The sequence below is a fragment of the Dendrobium catenatum genome, unplaced genomic scaffold (genome assembly GCF_001605985.2).
Source record: "Dendrobium catenatum unplaced genomic scaffold, ASM160598v2 fragScaff_scaffold_624, whole genome shotgun sequence".
Taxonomy (NCBI): Eukaryota; Viridiplantae; Streptophyta; class Magnoliopsida; order Asparagales; family Orchidaceae; genus Dendrobium; species Dendrobium catenatum.
This window is the reverse complement of record NW_021319086.1, coordinates 977,445-993,057: the sequence shown is the minus strand read 5'-3', so window position 1 is coordinate 993,057 and position 15,613 is coordinate 977,445. Positions and strand designations below refer to the sequence as shown.

At 36.5% G+C, this 15,613-nt stretch overlaps 1 protein-coding gene across 5 annotated transcripts in view; it reads left to right on the top strand.

Moving 5' to 3' along the window:
- The first annotated feature begins 8,214 nt into the window (after nt 1-8,214).
- Nucleotides 8,215-15,613, top strand: part of LOC110113687 (pectin acetylesterase 11-like) — a 51,038-nt gene continuing 43,639 nt past the window's right edge. Inside the window, exons 1-5 of one of the 5 annotated variants that reach the window (XM_028695352.1) lie at nt 8,405-8,443; nt 8,611-8,694; nt 9,065-9,198; nt 9,307-9,389; nt 9,631-9,757. In XM_028695352.1, the coding sequence (XP_028551185.1) occupies nt 9,066-9,198; nt 9,307-9,389; nt 9,631-9,757 (343 nt within the window). In that variant the 5' untranslated portion in view covers nt 8,405-8,443; nt 8,611-8,694; nt 9,065. Of the gene's footprint in view, nt 8,448-8,610; nt 8,695-9,064; nt 9,199-9,306; nt 9,390-9,630; nt 9,758-15,613 lie in introns of all 5 variants that reach the window. The other 4 variants (XM_028695354.1, XM_020846356.2, XM_020846359.2 and 1 more) reach the window with 4 other exon arrangements.

Sequence of the window (15,613 nt, the reverse complement as noted above, 5' to 3'; positions counted from 1 at the left end):
TAGAGACAATAGCCATTACACCAATGATCCCATTTAAGGCTAATAGGACTATTAACAAAAACTTCGAAAACAAACTTATCATTGGCAATTTTTGCAGTGTCGCATATGCTTTTCCACATTAATTATTTTGTATGCTATGTACTTCAATACTTATTTATAGATATAACGGAAATATTCAACAAATAAAAATATTTAATAATCATTTAATGCTTTTTATTAAAAAAACTATTTATTAAATTGTACGTATAAGTCCTCTTCAACGAAACTGCTGACGAGAAGAGTTTTCGGCTATTAGTGCCACTTCAGTATGTTTGTGGTCCCACTTAGGTAAGGTGTCACTATTTCATGGACACAATGACGTGTTTCTTATCTATTTGGCATGCATTAAGTAAGCATACAACTACGAATTCCTGTAACTCATTCGTTATTAGTTACTTATTACCTTTTATTACGTCCTCTGACCGGACGTAGCTCTACGTTCGGTCAGAGAATTGTTACTCGGTTTTTGCTCGGTATTTGATCGGTACTGCTAGGTATTGTTTGGTAATAACGAGGAATACCGCTCTAGGAATATTAATACAGAGTAATACCGAGCAATACCGAGTAATCCCAAAAAATGCAGAGTTTTTCTAGAAAAAACTCGGTATTTTTTGGGATTACTCGGTATTGCTCGGTATTACTCGGTATTTTGTCTTCACATAATGGTATTTCTTGTTATTGTTGGTATTGCTCGGTATTTACTCGGTATTTCTCGTTTTGTGTCTGCGATCTTAGTGTCGGCCGAACGTAGCTCTACGTACCTTCACTGGACCAAATAAAAGTTCCTGATTAATGACATTCTAAATTTGTTGTTTTGACTTTTGATACTTTAAATAGTTTTTTTTTTTTTTTGGAAAATTAAGGGCAAAACCTTATTTTCATGAATGGAAAAAGACTAGTTACATGTATAAAATAAAAGGACAAAAAATCAAAAGAGGAGCTAAGCCACCAAAAAGACTAAAAAGCTCACCAAAAGATGCAAAAATATTACACATGTAAAAAGAGAACAAAAATAAACTAGGTAGCAAACAAATAAGAATTGTCAGGAGAGGATAAAGGCTCATAAAGCAAAGAATCGCATTCGAGGAGCCCAAAAAAAGTACCCTGGTTGCAAAACTTGCCATAAAAAATAAGTTGCAAAGAACCGCCATCCAGGAGAGATGAGAATGCAATTCGAACATCATTGCCCCACCCCCGACAAAGCTATGGAGATCTAAGCTAAATAGCTTATAGCAAGCAAAACCAAAGAACATAATAGCATATGACATGCGGAACAGACTAGGAATCTCGTAGAAAAGAACAACCTATCCGCGTATGAGAATAGCAGAATACAATATGCGCTTAAATTCATCCCCATTTCTTCATCTGTATAGTTTAAGTCTAATAGCATTAACAATATTAACTCGAACCGTGATATGATTCTTGAAAAGTCACAAATTTTCTTTCATTCTTCTCCCTCCAAATGAAATAGACAGCAGCCCAAAGCAAGAGCAGATTAAAACTAACCCCCTCCTTAGATAAGAAGTTCCCTTCAACAAGAAAATTCACCACTTGGATGAGGTTGGGACTCACAAGAAAATTGTTGAGACTAGGATTAATGTTAGAACTAATATTAAAGGTGTAATCACACTCAAAAAAATAGATGGGAAACACTTTCTAATTTTATATTGCAAAAGCAGCAGTAAGGATAAACATTAATATTCCTCATGATCAAAGCATTTGCCGTTTTAAGTCTCCCAGCTAAGCAAAGCCAATCAAAGATGGAACACCTCACTGCATAGTGTTTGTGTCAAACCGCATTATGCCAAGAAACCTCATTTTCATTTCTATAAAAATCTTGCATAAATATATTAAATTTTCTCACAATACCATCCGCCCAACTTAAGCACTAGGCATTGCCATCTCTAACAATATGAATTTTAGAAATAGCATTTTGGACCTCATAGTGGCGGCCTGGAGGGAAAATCCGACCAGTAGAATCATAAAAGCTTGGATAGTGGAGCATTTTCATGAAAAGCTTACAGTAGAGATTGATGGTGCTCAAGTTCATAGAGACAATATCCATTACACCAATGATCCCATTTAAGGCTAATAGGACTGTTAACCAAAACTCTGAAAACAAACTTATCCTTGGCAATTTTTGTAGTTTTGCATATGCTTTTCCACATTAAAGAAGATGCTTGAGGTGTTTTTTTTCAAGGGGAACCGAAGTTAGTGAAAACCAAGAGGATAAAGGAGATGAGAAATTGTAAATCCTAAAAATGAAGGAGCAATTGAAAGCATAACGAAGAGCCTAAAAAGCGGGTAATCCCAAATCGCCTTTATTTTAGGTTTGCAGGTATTAGTCCAAGAGACTAAATGAACCTTCTTTGCCAATACATATCCAAAGAAAAGGGATTTTATAGAGATTTTTGCTATTTGTTTGGAGCAAGATTTAGGTATAATAGCACCACGAATCCAATAAGCTATAGTATTCCATATTGTGAATTGAAGAAATTGAAGCCTACCTACAAAAGATAGAGATTTTGCTTTCCATATGGATACCTTGTTAGTAATAACATCAATGAGGTGAGAGAAGTCAGAGAGGAGAATTCTCTTAATAGAGATGTGAATGCCCAAGTAGATAAGTTTAGAGTAGGAGGTGGGAATATTAAGAGAAGCATAAATTTCAGCAACATTAGAAGAGTTAGGCCTTAAGATAATGGAACTTTTATCTGGATTCACCTTCAAACTTGAGGAGCTAGCAAAAGTATCATGAATATCTTTCAAAATAGTGCCAGTGAGAGGATAGGCTTTCCCAAAAATTAGAAAATCATTCGCATAGAGAAGGTGAAAAGATTGAAATTATTAATATCAATATCCTGGAAAATTTTCTCACCCTCCATATTATCCATGAGAATAAGGCATCCATAGCAAAGTAAAAGAGATAAGGACTTAAGGGACAACCCTGTTGAAGACTAGTTGAGGAGGGGATGAAGCCCTCCAAACCACTGTCTAAGCACTCAAAGAAGTGAACACTAATACAAGCTTTAACCAAATTGATGAATGTAGCGGGATACCTTTTTGAGCCATCCTTTATAGCACAAATTCTCTAGAAAGGGAGTCGAAAGCCTTTTTAATGTTTAATTTTGCACACATGTAGTGTTCATTAGAGCATTTTTTGAAGGAACCCAATATTTCAAATGCTAGAAAGACATTGTTAGTATTGTTATGTTTATTGATAAAGCCAGCTTGAGTAGGATTAATAACAAGAGGCATAATAAGCTTGAGTCTGAAAGCCTGGATTTTGGAGATAATCTTGTATAAAGTGTTGCATAAAGATATCGGCCTGAAATCAGAGATTGAGGAAACATGAGAGGATTTTGGAATGAGCACAATGGTCGTGGTTTTTATACTTTTAGAAAGATAACCTTTTTTTTTAAAAGGCATAATAGCTTTGCATAGAGATGGCCCCAGAATATGCCACCCCAATTTATAGAAATGAAAGTTAAGGCCATCCGAGCTCAGAGAAAAAGAGGAGGCTCCTCAGAATACATCATTTTTAATCTCATCTATAGATATTAGATCAGAAAACATAAAGAGAAAGTGTTGAGGGATAATATTTTCTTTGGGAAAGAAGGTCACGTTAGGTATGGGGAGAGTGGGAGGGTTGTAATATTTGAAAGTGTAGAGTAATGGCCTCATTGGCGTTAGAGATAGAGCCTAAATTCTCCCCCATAGTCGTATATAAAGCCGAGCTTACTAATATTTTCCCTCATCCGAATCTTGGAGTAGAAGAAATTAAGATTATCTTCTCCTTCCTTAATGCAATAAGCTTTCACCCTCTGAATAAGCCAAGAAGCTCTATAAACAATCAAATTAGCAATCTTTCCATTTATAACAATAAGAGTCGAGTTGATATGGGAATTGTTGTGGTCCAAATCCAGCATAGAAGAACGAGAGTTTTGGTTATCTTGTAAAGCTTTTAAGGATGTTTCAATAGCATTGGCAGAAGCCCAAGATTTGGCTTTAATGGAAGCCTTGAACTTCTTGAGTTTACAAGTAAAATCCACCAAAGGATTTACAATGCAAGGCTCCATAAAAATATTAAGCAGAATTACCCAATAACCATGTCTAGAAGTCCAAAAATTTTTGAATTAGAAATGAGTAACAGCTTTGTGGTTGAGGCCATCCAAAATCACTAGGGGGAGTGGTCAGAGCAAAGTGGATCACCAACTAGGTAGTGAGAGGTGGGAAAGCAAGAAATCCACTCTTCATTTTCTAAAGCTCTGTCCAAATTGATGTGGATGGGATTCTCCATTTGTTGGTTAAACCAAGTGAAAAAATGGCCTGTAGAAGGGAGGTCAATCAGTTGGGTGTCAAAAATAAGAGAAATAAAATCCCTTACTCTACTTGAGTGCAAGAGTGATCCACCAGCTTTTTCATTTTGGTATCTACAACAATTAAAGTCCCCCAAGAGAAGCCATTGCATAGACAAAAGTAGGAGTATCTTTGATTTATTGCCAAAGGATAGAACGTTCTTCTGCAGAATTGGACCCATAAATGATGGATACTAAGAAGGTCGGAGTGGAGCCATACGAGATCAACCCGTTGATCATTTATGACAAAATGAAAGTAGGTGAGAAGTGTATCTTTTTAGCAGACCATTTGATCTAAATTCTACCAGTGTTTGACAAAGAGAAATTGTTCCAACTCTCTTCACAATCAAAGATGGAGTGAGAAGCTAAGAACCATAGATCAGAGATAGATTCCGCATGAATCTTATTCTATAGTATACATAACATATCTAACTTGTGGGTCTTGATAAATCGCTTGCATGAGATAACCGTTATGGGGTTATTAAAACCCCTAATATTCCATGAGGCTATGACATTGAGATTTGGAGGAGGTGGTTTGAGGCTTTTTGGAGTGCTTATCTCAAGTGTTTTTAACATGAGAGGATGTAGGGTTAATATGGTTGGATTTTTCAGGGCTTATCTTTATGGAGGGTTCATTAGTCGTGGAGGCCATCAAAGAGGAATTTGCTTCATGTTGATTGTCTGAAAGGGCACCACATTTATTTGAGGAGATAATGGAAGCCATCTGTTTGGCTATAACCGAGGGGATAATTGCACCCAAATAACTTCTTCAGTCGAAGAATTACGATTAAGGATGATGGTTATATAGGGGTTTTTAGGAGGAGAATGTATGGTTTGGTTTGTGGTATGTTGTAAAGAGGTAGTATGGGAGCTGAGGAGGAGGATGGGATATCAGGTGTTAGGGGAGTGCTTTGAGAGGAGGGGGAGGAGGGTTTGCAATACCGGAGATTTTGGGGTTGGGAATATGTAATTATGGAATTCTGTTATTGCTTATACTACGATTCATACCCACATTAGGAGCACGGGAGGTGTTTCTGCCTTTGTTTGCTGGATTTTTATCTTTTACAATATTATGGTTGACGATATTTAAAGGGCAAACCACATCAGAATGAAATAGTGAGCCACATAAATCATAAAGGGAAGGTCTCCATTCATAATGAATTCTCAACTTTGTAATTTCACCTTCAATGGATATGGGGATATAATCAAGATATGTAGTTTTGTTGTTTACATGGACACAAACCTGAGTGTAAGTGAACCTGGATTTTTGGGCAGTTAAGGCATCCACTACTAAGAGGAATTCCGACTTTACTAGCTATCCTAAAAATACCTGCCGAATCCCAATAGCAAAGGGGGAGATCCATGATTTTGAACCAAATGAAAACTGTGGAGAAATTTTCTCTTTGGACTTAAACTTAGGAGACAACTTCTAAAGAACAAAAGGTTTCCCCAATAAAAACTAAACACTCCCATTCCAGGCCATTTTATAGCCCACAATCGAAGAAAATTTGACGAGGAAGAAGCCATCATTCATATTGAAAAGCTGAAAAGTACCTTTAAGTTTCCAAATTTTATGCATGGTAGCAAGAAGAGCCTCATAATACGGTCTCCTTCCTACCGAAAAACCTACCAAGGAAAGGTTCCACTCCTTGGCAACTGCATCTGTTTTAGCTTTTTGAAAAACAACAACTTCATCTGTGGCGTAGGGAGGTTAGCATAGGTGAGGAAAAGAGGGGGGAAGTCCTGAAGGTGGAGAGGGGAACCCATGGAAGAGGGATCCCCTCTAGAAGTAGAGTAAGAGGGAGGCCGGAGGCAACTAAAGGAGGAAGCTCCAAGAGGCAGTTAGGGCATCAATTTTGTTGAAGTGGATATTTCTTATCAACTGCAAGAGTTATTATGACACAATTAGTTTTACTTTTTAAGCTACAATTTTACACTGTTTTGGTTAATGGGGGTAAACAAGTTAAGTTGAGTCTGTCTTTATTATAAGAAGAGAAAATGCATATGATTTAAACAACTATAATAATAAAATGATAACAAAAGGAGATTAAAAGAAAAATAATAAAGAATTACTTAATTTCATATAAAATAGTGATATTTAGGCTTTAATTTTTTTGAAAATTATATGTTTAAAATCCTTAATCCTAATATATTTTAGGTATATTTATATTAATATTTTTTAATGAGCCAGCTGCGAGCTAATAAGTCAGTTGGACTCATGAGCTATTAATCTAGTCGAGCCTGAACTAGTTCACAAGTCTGTTTGACTGAGCTACACTCCTATTTTACGGATGTCAAAAGTGCGAAGAGGCCCAAGAATCCTTAATGGGCCTTAGAGTGGCCTATAAAGAGTAGGCCCACAACACAATCTCTACCTTAGATCCTCTGTGGTTGCCACTAACAAGATCATTCTATGTAGCTTCATATGGGACTAGAAACGTATGTATTTGTTGTTTAATCAAATTATATTTTTTACTTGATCTATAATAATTTGAATGTAAAGTAAAATAAATATAAACATTTTAAAAATTCAATGATTGCAAACTCATTTCCAACTTTATATAAATATCTTTAAAATTTAACATTTCTATCCTCAAAATAATTATAAATATTTTTTCATTTTATCAAAGAAAATTTTAAATAAATATAATTAATCAAACATATGATTTAAACTTTTAATTGCTCTTTGATAATCTTAAAAATGTATTTATAAGAAACCTATCATAGTCTATATATTGAAAATCTTAAGAAATTATTACGTGTGGAGTCGACTCTGTGCATTTACAGAATATTTATTGTATATTTTTTACTGTGCATTTACTTTATATTTTTTGAATATTTATTATTAAATACACAAAATTACTCAAAAAATTCAAAATAATACTAATTAAACATTTAAGAAATACACAGTAATATAAAAAATTATATTATGTCGGTGTGAACATTTCATTAGAGTGTAGACACAACTCTAAGTCGGATTCCGCATTTAATAATTCCATTATTTAATAAGAAAAATAAAATAAAAATAAAGCGTAGCTCTGTCAACTTATTAAATCCGGTAGATCGGTCGTCGGTCGTCGCCTATTTTCAGTGTCGGATGTATTAATATTGAAGCCGACATCTGAACCGCATCAGTTTCGTTAAAATTAAAAAAATCCTCGAACGGAGAGATAAAGAGGACACAGCTTGAAAGGCGAATCCTCCTTAACTCTTCCTCGACCTGAATAAGCAAAGCAAATTAAATATATAATATAGGCCTAATAATTATATACGAAATTTGAATTAAACTTGCTTTGTCAATATTTGAATTATAACGGACTTTTAATAATAATGTCTAAACTCTAAAGTTTGTCTGCATTATATTTATAAGCAAAGCAATTTCATATTTACGTGTGCGTTTAAATATGTATCTTTCCATTATTTAATAAGAAAAATAAAATAAAAATAAAGCGTAGCTCTGGCAACTTATTAAATCCGGTAGATCGGTCGTCGGTCGTCGCCTATTTTCACTGTCGGATGTATTAATATTGAACCCGACATCTGAACCGCATCAGTTTCGTTAAAATTAAAAAAATCCTCGAACGGAGAGATAAAGAGGACACAGCTTGAAAGGCGAATCCTCCTTTAACTCTTCCTCGACCTCAATAAGCAAAGCAAATTAAATATATAATATAGGCCTAATAATTATATACGAAATTTGAATTAAACTTGCTTTGGCAATATTTGAATTTTAACGGACTTTTACGTGTGCGTTTATATATGTATCTTTCACTCCATAATTGCCCTGTCCCATTTTTAAATAAAAAGCTTTATCTAAAAGAGAGAGAGAGAGAGAGAGAGTGAGTGAGCAGAGGCTTGTCACGGGTTATTGCAGATTGGAGACGCAACTAGTAAAGAAGCCAAGTTTGTGAATATAAGGTGGTATACAAGCCAAAAGATTTCCACTCTCTCTTCCTCTCTCTCTCCTCCTTTTACTGCTCAAAGAAGGCAATTAAGGACCCCTCTTGCTTCATTCCTTGGGTGAGCATCTCTACATTTTTTCTTGAGCAAGTCTCTTTTCGTTTTTTTTTTTTGTTTGATTTTGATATTCTGCATGCTCTAATCTACTTGATTAGAAGTAGCAACTTAGCATTTTCTGAATATAACACTAAAGGTTTGCATAGCAGCTACTAGAATATAGTTGGAGAAATTTCTGATTTTTTTTTGTTTTTAGAGATCTGAGAAAGAAACAGTACGCTTTAAGTGTATGAAATTTATTTGAGATTTGAAGTTTCTACATTCTACAGATCTAACAAAGGTATGTCTTATGCACATAGAAATTTACTTGAACGCTAGATGCAGTTGCTGGATTGATATAAATAAGGTTTTCTTTGATATGGTTGGAGATTAATCTGCAAAATATAGTTATAGGATGGATTTTTTTTTTAATTAATTACAGGTAAGCTACTTTCAGCACAATAAAACCTTGTTAGTTGGCCCTTTAGAAGGTGTTTTTTGGGGAAATTTTGGCTGATTTCTATGGTTTCATATTCTACATTTTTATGTTCAATAAACTGTTCTTCTGTGAACAGTGCTATCTGCTGAAGCTTGAACAGTAGATAACATTTCACCTTTTATTAAAAATGGTATATTTTCTTCTTGTTTGATGTGTTGCTGCTGACTTGCAGAATGGGAAGTCATAATCCAGCTATATGGATGTATTTGTTTATCTTTGCACTTTCAACAGCTCTGCTAAGCTTGGCAGTGGTTGCTAAAGCTCTGGATGTAACTTTTGTTGCGAATGCTGTTCAGAAAGGAGCAGGTCTGTTTTTTGTTTTTTAAATCTGTCCAACTTATTTCCTGGAGCTAAGTTCTGTTTTTTTTCTTCTTAAAAAATTGACTTGTTTGTCTATTTTGAGACATTTTGCAGTTTGTTTGGATGGAAGCCCTGCAGCTTATTATTTCTCTCCTGGTTTTGGTTCAGGGGTGAATAACTGGGTGGTTCACATGGAGGTAACGTACTCATGATAGTATTACTGAACATTAAGTAAAAATGCTTTGAAATTTCCCACGATTGAGATTTGAAATGAGAAGTAATTCACCAAGATTTTCTTGCTTTCTAGATTTGATACAGCACAATCATAATTAAATCGTAATGCTGACGTGGGAATTTTGCCTCTCTTCTTCTATATTCAGCCATCATATTCTGGACTGATGCAACATTATGTACTTATACTCATCTTCTTTTCCACAGGGTGGAGGATGGTGCAGTAATGAGGAAGATTGCGTGGAGCGTAAAAGTAATTTTCGAGGTTCTTCTAAGGATTCAGGGCAGATGTCCTTCTCTGGTATTTTGGGGAGCAGCCAACAGTCTAATCCAGGTATGGAGATTAATGTTTTCTTCATGATTGTTAGTTATTGTGATCCAATTTCAATTTCAATGTTCTGTTTTTCCTCTAACCGTAGGTTGTGTTAGCACTTCTTTATATTCTTGTGTAGCCCTTACATGCTTTGAAGTTTCTTATTTTCATTTGTAATTGAAGTATAAGTAGAGATGTACAAGCTCCCTTAATAAAATTCCTCATTTAAGTGGCTCAAAGAATGTTTGGTGCTGAGCGATTTACTAGAGTTCCTTTACTGCATGCTTGTGTTGAACTATCAATTCAAGAAGAAGCTAAAGAAGACGAAGAGGATAGAGAGACACAGAAGGTAAAATGAATTCTTTATTATTCTTCCTACTCTGTTACAGAATGTATGAGACATTTATAGATAAATCCTACTGGCTGAGACACGCGTCAGCTTACTATAGGTAGAACAAATATTATATATTTATATGTAATTATTTATGTTCGAAGTCGAATTTCTGGGTTCTTGATTTTTGAATTTCTGCAGTAAAAGATCCGAAAATGCACATCAATGATGGATCATCTGATGATGAACAAATCCAGTTTATTCTGAATTTTATCTTTTTCTTTATTTTTTAAGTATATGATGTCGGGATAATCGTTGGATCGTTGGAAGAAGAGGATGCAAGAAGGAAATCCCAATCCAGGTTACAAACAAAAGCATTAAGCTTTAAAATATCATAATATTCATCAATATCCCCTCCTTCCTTACAATATCTTGTATATATAGGTATAATTGAAGACTCTAAAAAGCATACACCTAAGCTAATAAAGGGTAAACTATTCCTAAGGATTTATTTAGCTAATGATGTTCCACATCATACTCTCTTAGCGTCAAAAAGACATCGACTCCTTCGAGGCACGTTGTCGGTGAGAGAGTTACAGGAGCAGGAAGATACCGAGAGAGACAAACACGGTTTAACAGGAATTGAATGATGGATTGCATTCACAGAACAATGTACAGAGTGGTATTTAATACCGTGTAATGGCAAGTACGTAATAACAAGATACAGAATGTTTTAATATATGCTAATAGCCTCCCACAAATTAAGCATTCGAGGATCGAATGGTTAATTTGCTGCGTAATTCGTTGAACCTTGGCGGTGACAAATGCTTGGTAAGTATGTCCGCTATTTGATCTTTTGAGGACAGGTGAGTGAGTTGAATTGCGCCTGAGCTGAGATGTTCCCGGATGAAGTGATAGTCGATCTCGATATGTTTCGTTCGTGCATGGAAAACCGGGTTCTTCGCAATTGCCATAGCGGAGGTGTTGTCACAATGGATGACAGTGGGTTTATCCTGCGATAGATCGAGCTCGGCAGCTAGGCGTCGGAGCCAAATGACCTCTGAAGTGGCAGCGGAAAGTGATCTGTATTCGGCTTCAGTTGATGATTTGGCGACGGTGACCTGCTTTTTGACAGTCCATGAGATGAGATTTGGACCAATGTATGTGCAAAAACCAGAGATTGATTTTCGGTCGTTGGCATCCGTGGCCCAGTCAGCGTCCGTGTAGGAGTGAAGTTTCATATTTCCGGTAGTGATGGGGAGCCCGTAAGAGAGAGTTCCCTTGATGTAGCGGAGAAGTCTTTTAAGAGCCTTGAAGTCTTGATTGGAAGGATCTTGCATGTGTTGACAGACAACATTAGTGGCAAATGCAAGGTCGGGTCGCGTAATGGTGAGGTACTGTATTGATCCTGCAAGCCGGCGATACAAGGTGGGATCTGAGAATGGAGTTCGGTTGGCTGATTTCTGCTTGGACGGAGAAGATGTCGGGGTGGGTGCAGATTTGCAATCCGTATAACCTGCATCATGTAGAAGTTTGGAAGCATAATGAGTTTGGTTTAAAAAATAGCCGTTAGAGGTTCGGAGAACCTGGATCCCAAGAAACAATGAGATGTCGCCAAGCTGTTTTAGCGCGAATTGGGAGCGAAGCTGTTTGAGAAGACAAGTAATGGCTGGCTCGTTGTTTCCTGTGACGAGAAAATCATCAACGTATATTAGAATGTAAATGTGAATATTGTCTTTGTTAAGAATAAGAAGGGAAGGATCGGAACGACTAAACCGAAATCCTTGAGCTTGAAGAAAACCAGTGAGCTTTAGGAACCATTGCCGTGGTGCTTGTTTTAGACCGTAGAGCGATTTGCGTAGTTTACAAACGAAGTCCGGATGCTGCGGGTTTTGAAAACCAGGCGGTTGACGCATGTAGATGTCATCTGGTAGATCGCCGTGAAGAAACGCGTTCGAGACGTCCAGTTGAAGAAGTTGCCATTGGCGGTTGAGTGCAAGGGTGAGTAGAAGTCGTATTGTTGGCATCTTGGCAACTGGGCTGAATGTCTCGGTGTAGTTGATGCCGAACTTTTGATTGTAGCCGAGGGCTACAAGGCGGGCTTTGTAACGATCGACCTTACCAGTCGGAAGAAGCTTTGTTTTGTAGGTCCATTTGCAACCCAATATTGGTTTGTTTGTAGGAGCGGGAACCAAACTCCATGTGTCTTGTTTCTGTAAAGCAGTGAACTCATCGTTCATAGCCGTTTTCCACTGTGGGAGTTTGACTGCCTGATTGTAATTGAGCGGTGTGGTCTGCGGGTTGAACTGAGTGAGGAGATTGAAGAATTGTTTTGGTTTGGAGATGCCTGATTTAAGGCGAGTTTGCATGGGGTGTGAAGGCTGAGGAATGGACGGGTGGGTTGGATGTGCTAAAGCCGAGGAAGAGTGAGTGTCACTGAAGTGATATGTGTGATTAGAAGAGGAGTTGTTACTGACCGATTGAATTGGTGAAGTAATAATAGGAGAGAAAGTGGTATTGCCAGAAGTGTGAGAAGGGGATGGGTCAATTGTAGTGGTGATGGGATTAACAGTAGAATGAGGAGTTAGAAGCAACGGCGGGATGTTGGTGGGAGTGGAGGATGCTGGTGCCGTGTGGGGTGTTTGAGGAGTTTTGTAGGGAAAATGATTTTCATAGAAAACCACGTGACGAGAAATAATAGTCTTACCTGTGCTTAGTGTGAGACATTTGTAACCTTTGTGCAGAGGCGAATATCCAAGAAAAATGCATTCATGTGATCTCGGAGCAAACTTGTTTGGTGCATAAGGTTTCATCCAAGGAAAGCAAAGGCAGCCGAAGGTGCGCAAATGAGAATAAGATGGAGGTGTACCGTGCAAACGTTGAAACGGAATTTGAAGAGAAATCGATTTGGATGGTAGGAGATTGATGAGGTAATGTGCTGTGGAGAGGGCATCGGTCCAGAATTTGATTGGGAGATTAGCAGCGTGAAGTAGAGCTCAAGTTAAATCAAGAAGATGTCTGTGCTTGCGTTCAGCAAGGCCATTCTGTTCCGGCGTATGAGGGCAAGATAATTGTTGTGTTATACCACGTTCTTGAAGAAAGGCCTTGAAAGAGTTGCTAATGAACTCTCCCCCACCGTCGGACCTAAGAATTTTGGGAGTGGTTTGAAATTGCGTATGAATAATGTTACATAAGTTTTTAAATTTCGACAACGCTTCTTGTTTGGTATACATGAAATAAATCCAAGAAAAGCGTGTGTAGTCGTCGATAAAAACAATATAGTAACGAAAACCATCGATAGAAGGTTGGGGTGCTGGACCCCAAACGTCGGTATGAAGTAATTCAAATGGCGCAGAAGTAATTGAAAAACTTTTATTAAAGACTTGCTTGTGGCTTTTAGCCACATTACATGAGGAGCAAACGAAAGAGGAAGGTAAACTAGAAATTTCCGAGAAACGGTTAGCAAGAACAGATGTGATGTCGTTGCGCGGATGTCCTAGCCGAGCGTGCCAGAGATGTGAAGCCTTGTTGGTGACGGAGAAGGCAGTCTGCTTGATATCCGGAGCAACTTGTATTTGATATAGACCTTTATGAAGGCGTCCATGAAGCAGTGGACGCTGATCCTGTATATCCTTAATAATAAAGCCATGTGCGTCAAAAGTTATGGAAACAGAATTATCTGCGGTGAGCTTTGAAACGGATAACAGATTATGTGTTAAGTTTGGTACATGAAGAAGCTGGAGTCCTAAACAACTACAGCCAGAGTTCTTGTCAATCATCGCTGGAGTTCTTGCCGACCACCGCCGGAGTTCCTCCCGATCTCCGCCGGAGTTCTTGCTAACCATTGCCAGAGTTTTCTTCTGGACCGTTTCTAAAGCTCTTCTCAACCATTGCCTTATTTCAGCCGGCTCATCATTAATCGCCAAATCTCTGTCTGATTATTAACCTGTTGTAATTCCAACGGCTCCAAGTTAAGGAGTGAATCAAACTTTGTAACCAACCCAGACATAGTGGAAATTTCTCATATGGGTCAGGCTCCGTGGTTTTTCCCTTTCGGGTTTTCCACGTAAAAAAATATCTGGTGTTTCTCTCCCTTAATTATCAGTTGGTGTGTTAGATATACGTATATTGCTAAGACGTTATATTTTTCACTCTACCGCCGCGTATATTCTAGTCCGCAACAATATCCATCTTGATAACAAAGGCATTAATTATCACAACCCAACCCTATATGACCTACAGATAACCAGGCCAAACAGTGTTGAATTGGGACATTCCAACCCAAGGTAGTTTTGAGGGGATAATCAAATTTCTTCTATTAATTTATACATACTTCAAAACTTCTAATTAACTATTATAAACAAAATAAAATAATCTTATCCACCATTTTTTTTTATTTCATCAAAATATATATACAATGTTTATAATATAATACATAGCGACACAAACCCATAATATAGAAATGAAATAAATAGCCATGACTACATTAAAAAAAAGTAGGGAAATACCTATATAGATTTAGACAAATTAGATCTTGAACACTCAGCTATCCAATTAACTCTTTCCGTTTGACCTAAAATAGAAGGCAAAATATGTGCGAGCCAACACAACATAATAGGTCACACCAATTGCTCTGAATTTCCAACAATTAATTTATTTAGCATTTAACTGAATGTAAATAACAAGCACTTCAAATATTAGAACAAATAACAGATTTCTTTCAGGGCCCTTATACCTGCCATTAGAAATAAACTCTTATGACTCCCATGGTGGCATATAAAAAAATAGATCCTTATGACTCTCAATGCCTAACACATATTAATATTAAAAAATTTAGACATTTATGACTTGCTGTACATTATCACCAGAATAAAACTTTTAAAATAAAACTTCCACTACATATCAAATCTCCTCATAATCATAAAACTCAAGTATATAAGCATATATCATTGTATTATAGTAAAAGAAATGTAAATAAACTACTTCTAGAATTTCACATAATACTTTAATGGTAGGCAACATAACTATCTACTAAGTAAAATTTTCAGAATTTTAGAATATTACTATATTATTAGGGATTATTCAAAATACTATTTTAAAGCTTTCTTCATACTATAGTCTTATTTTTTGGGACCAGAATTATTTTCTAATTTGCCAGAAACCCCACATTTTTTAATTTGCCCGGTGAAAATTTTCAAAAAAATCTAATTGTCAAGAACTATTGTATCTATAACATAAAAAAAGTTAGGCCATGAAAGTTTTGAAGGTATAACGTTATTACTATTTTTTCCCAATGGAATTATAATTTAAATTAGGAAAATCTTAAAATTCTCATATTTTTGAAAAATGACATAGACAAAATATAACCTATCTCGAGTCAAATAACTTTAGAACTGGGTCAATAGCAGAAAGTGGACTAGAGTCACCTAAATCCTAGCTTTCTTTCCCTAGAATCCTCCTCTCTAGTCAGCTATCTTAAGGGAGAAAAATGAATTTCAAATAGTGAGAATGTATACTTTAATATAAAATTTCAGCCTAATGCTGTA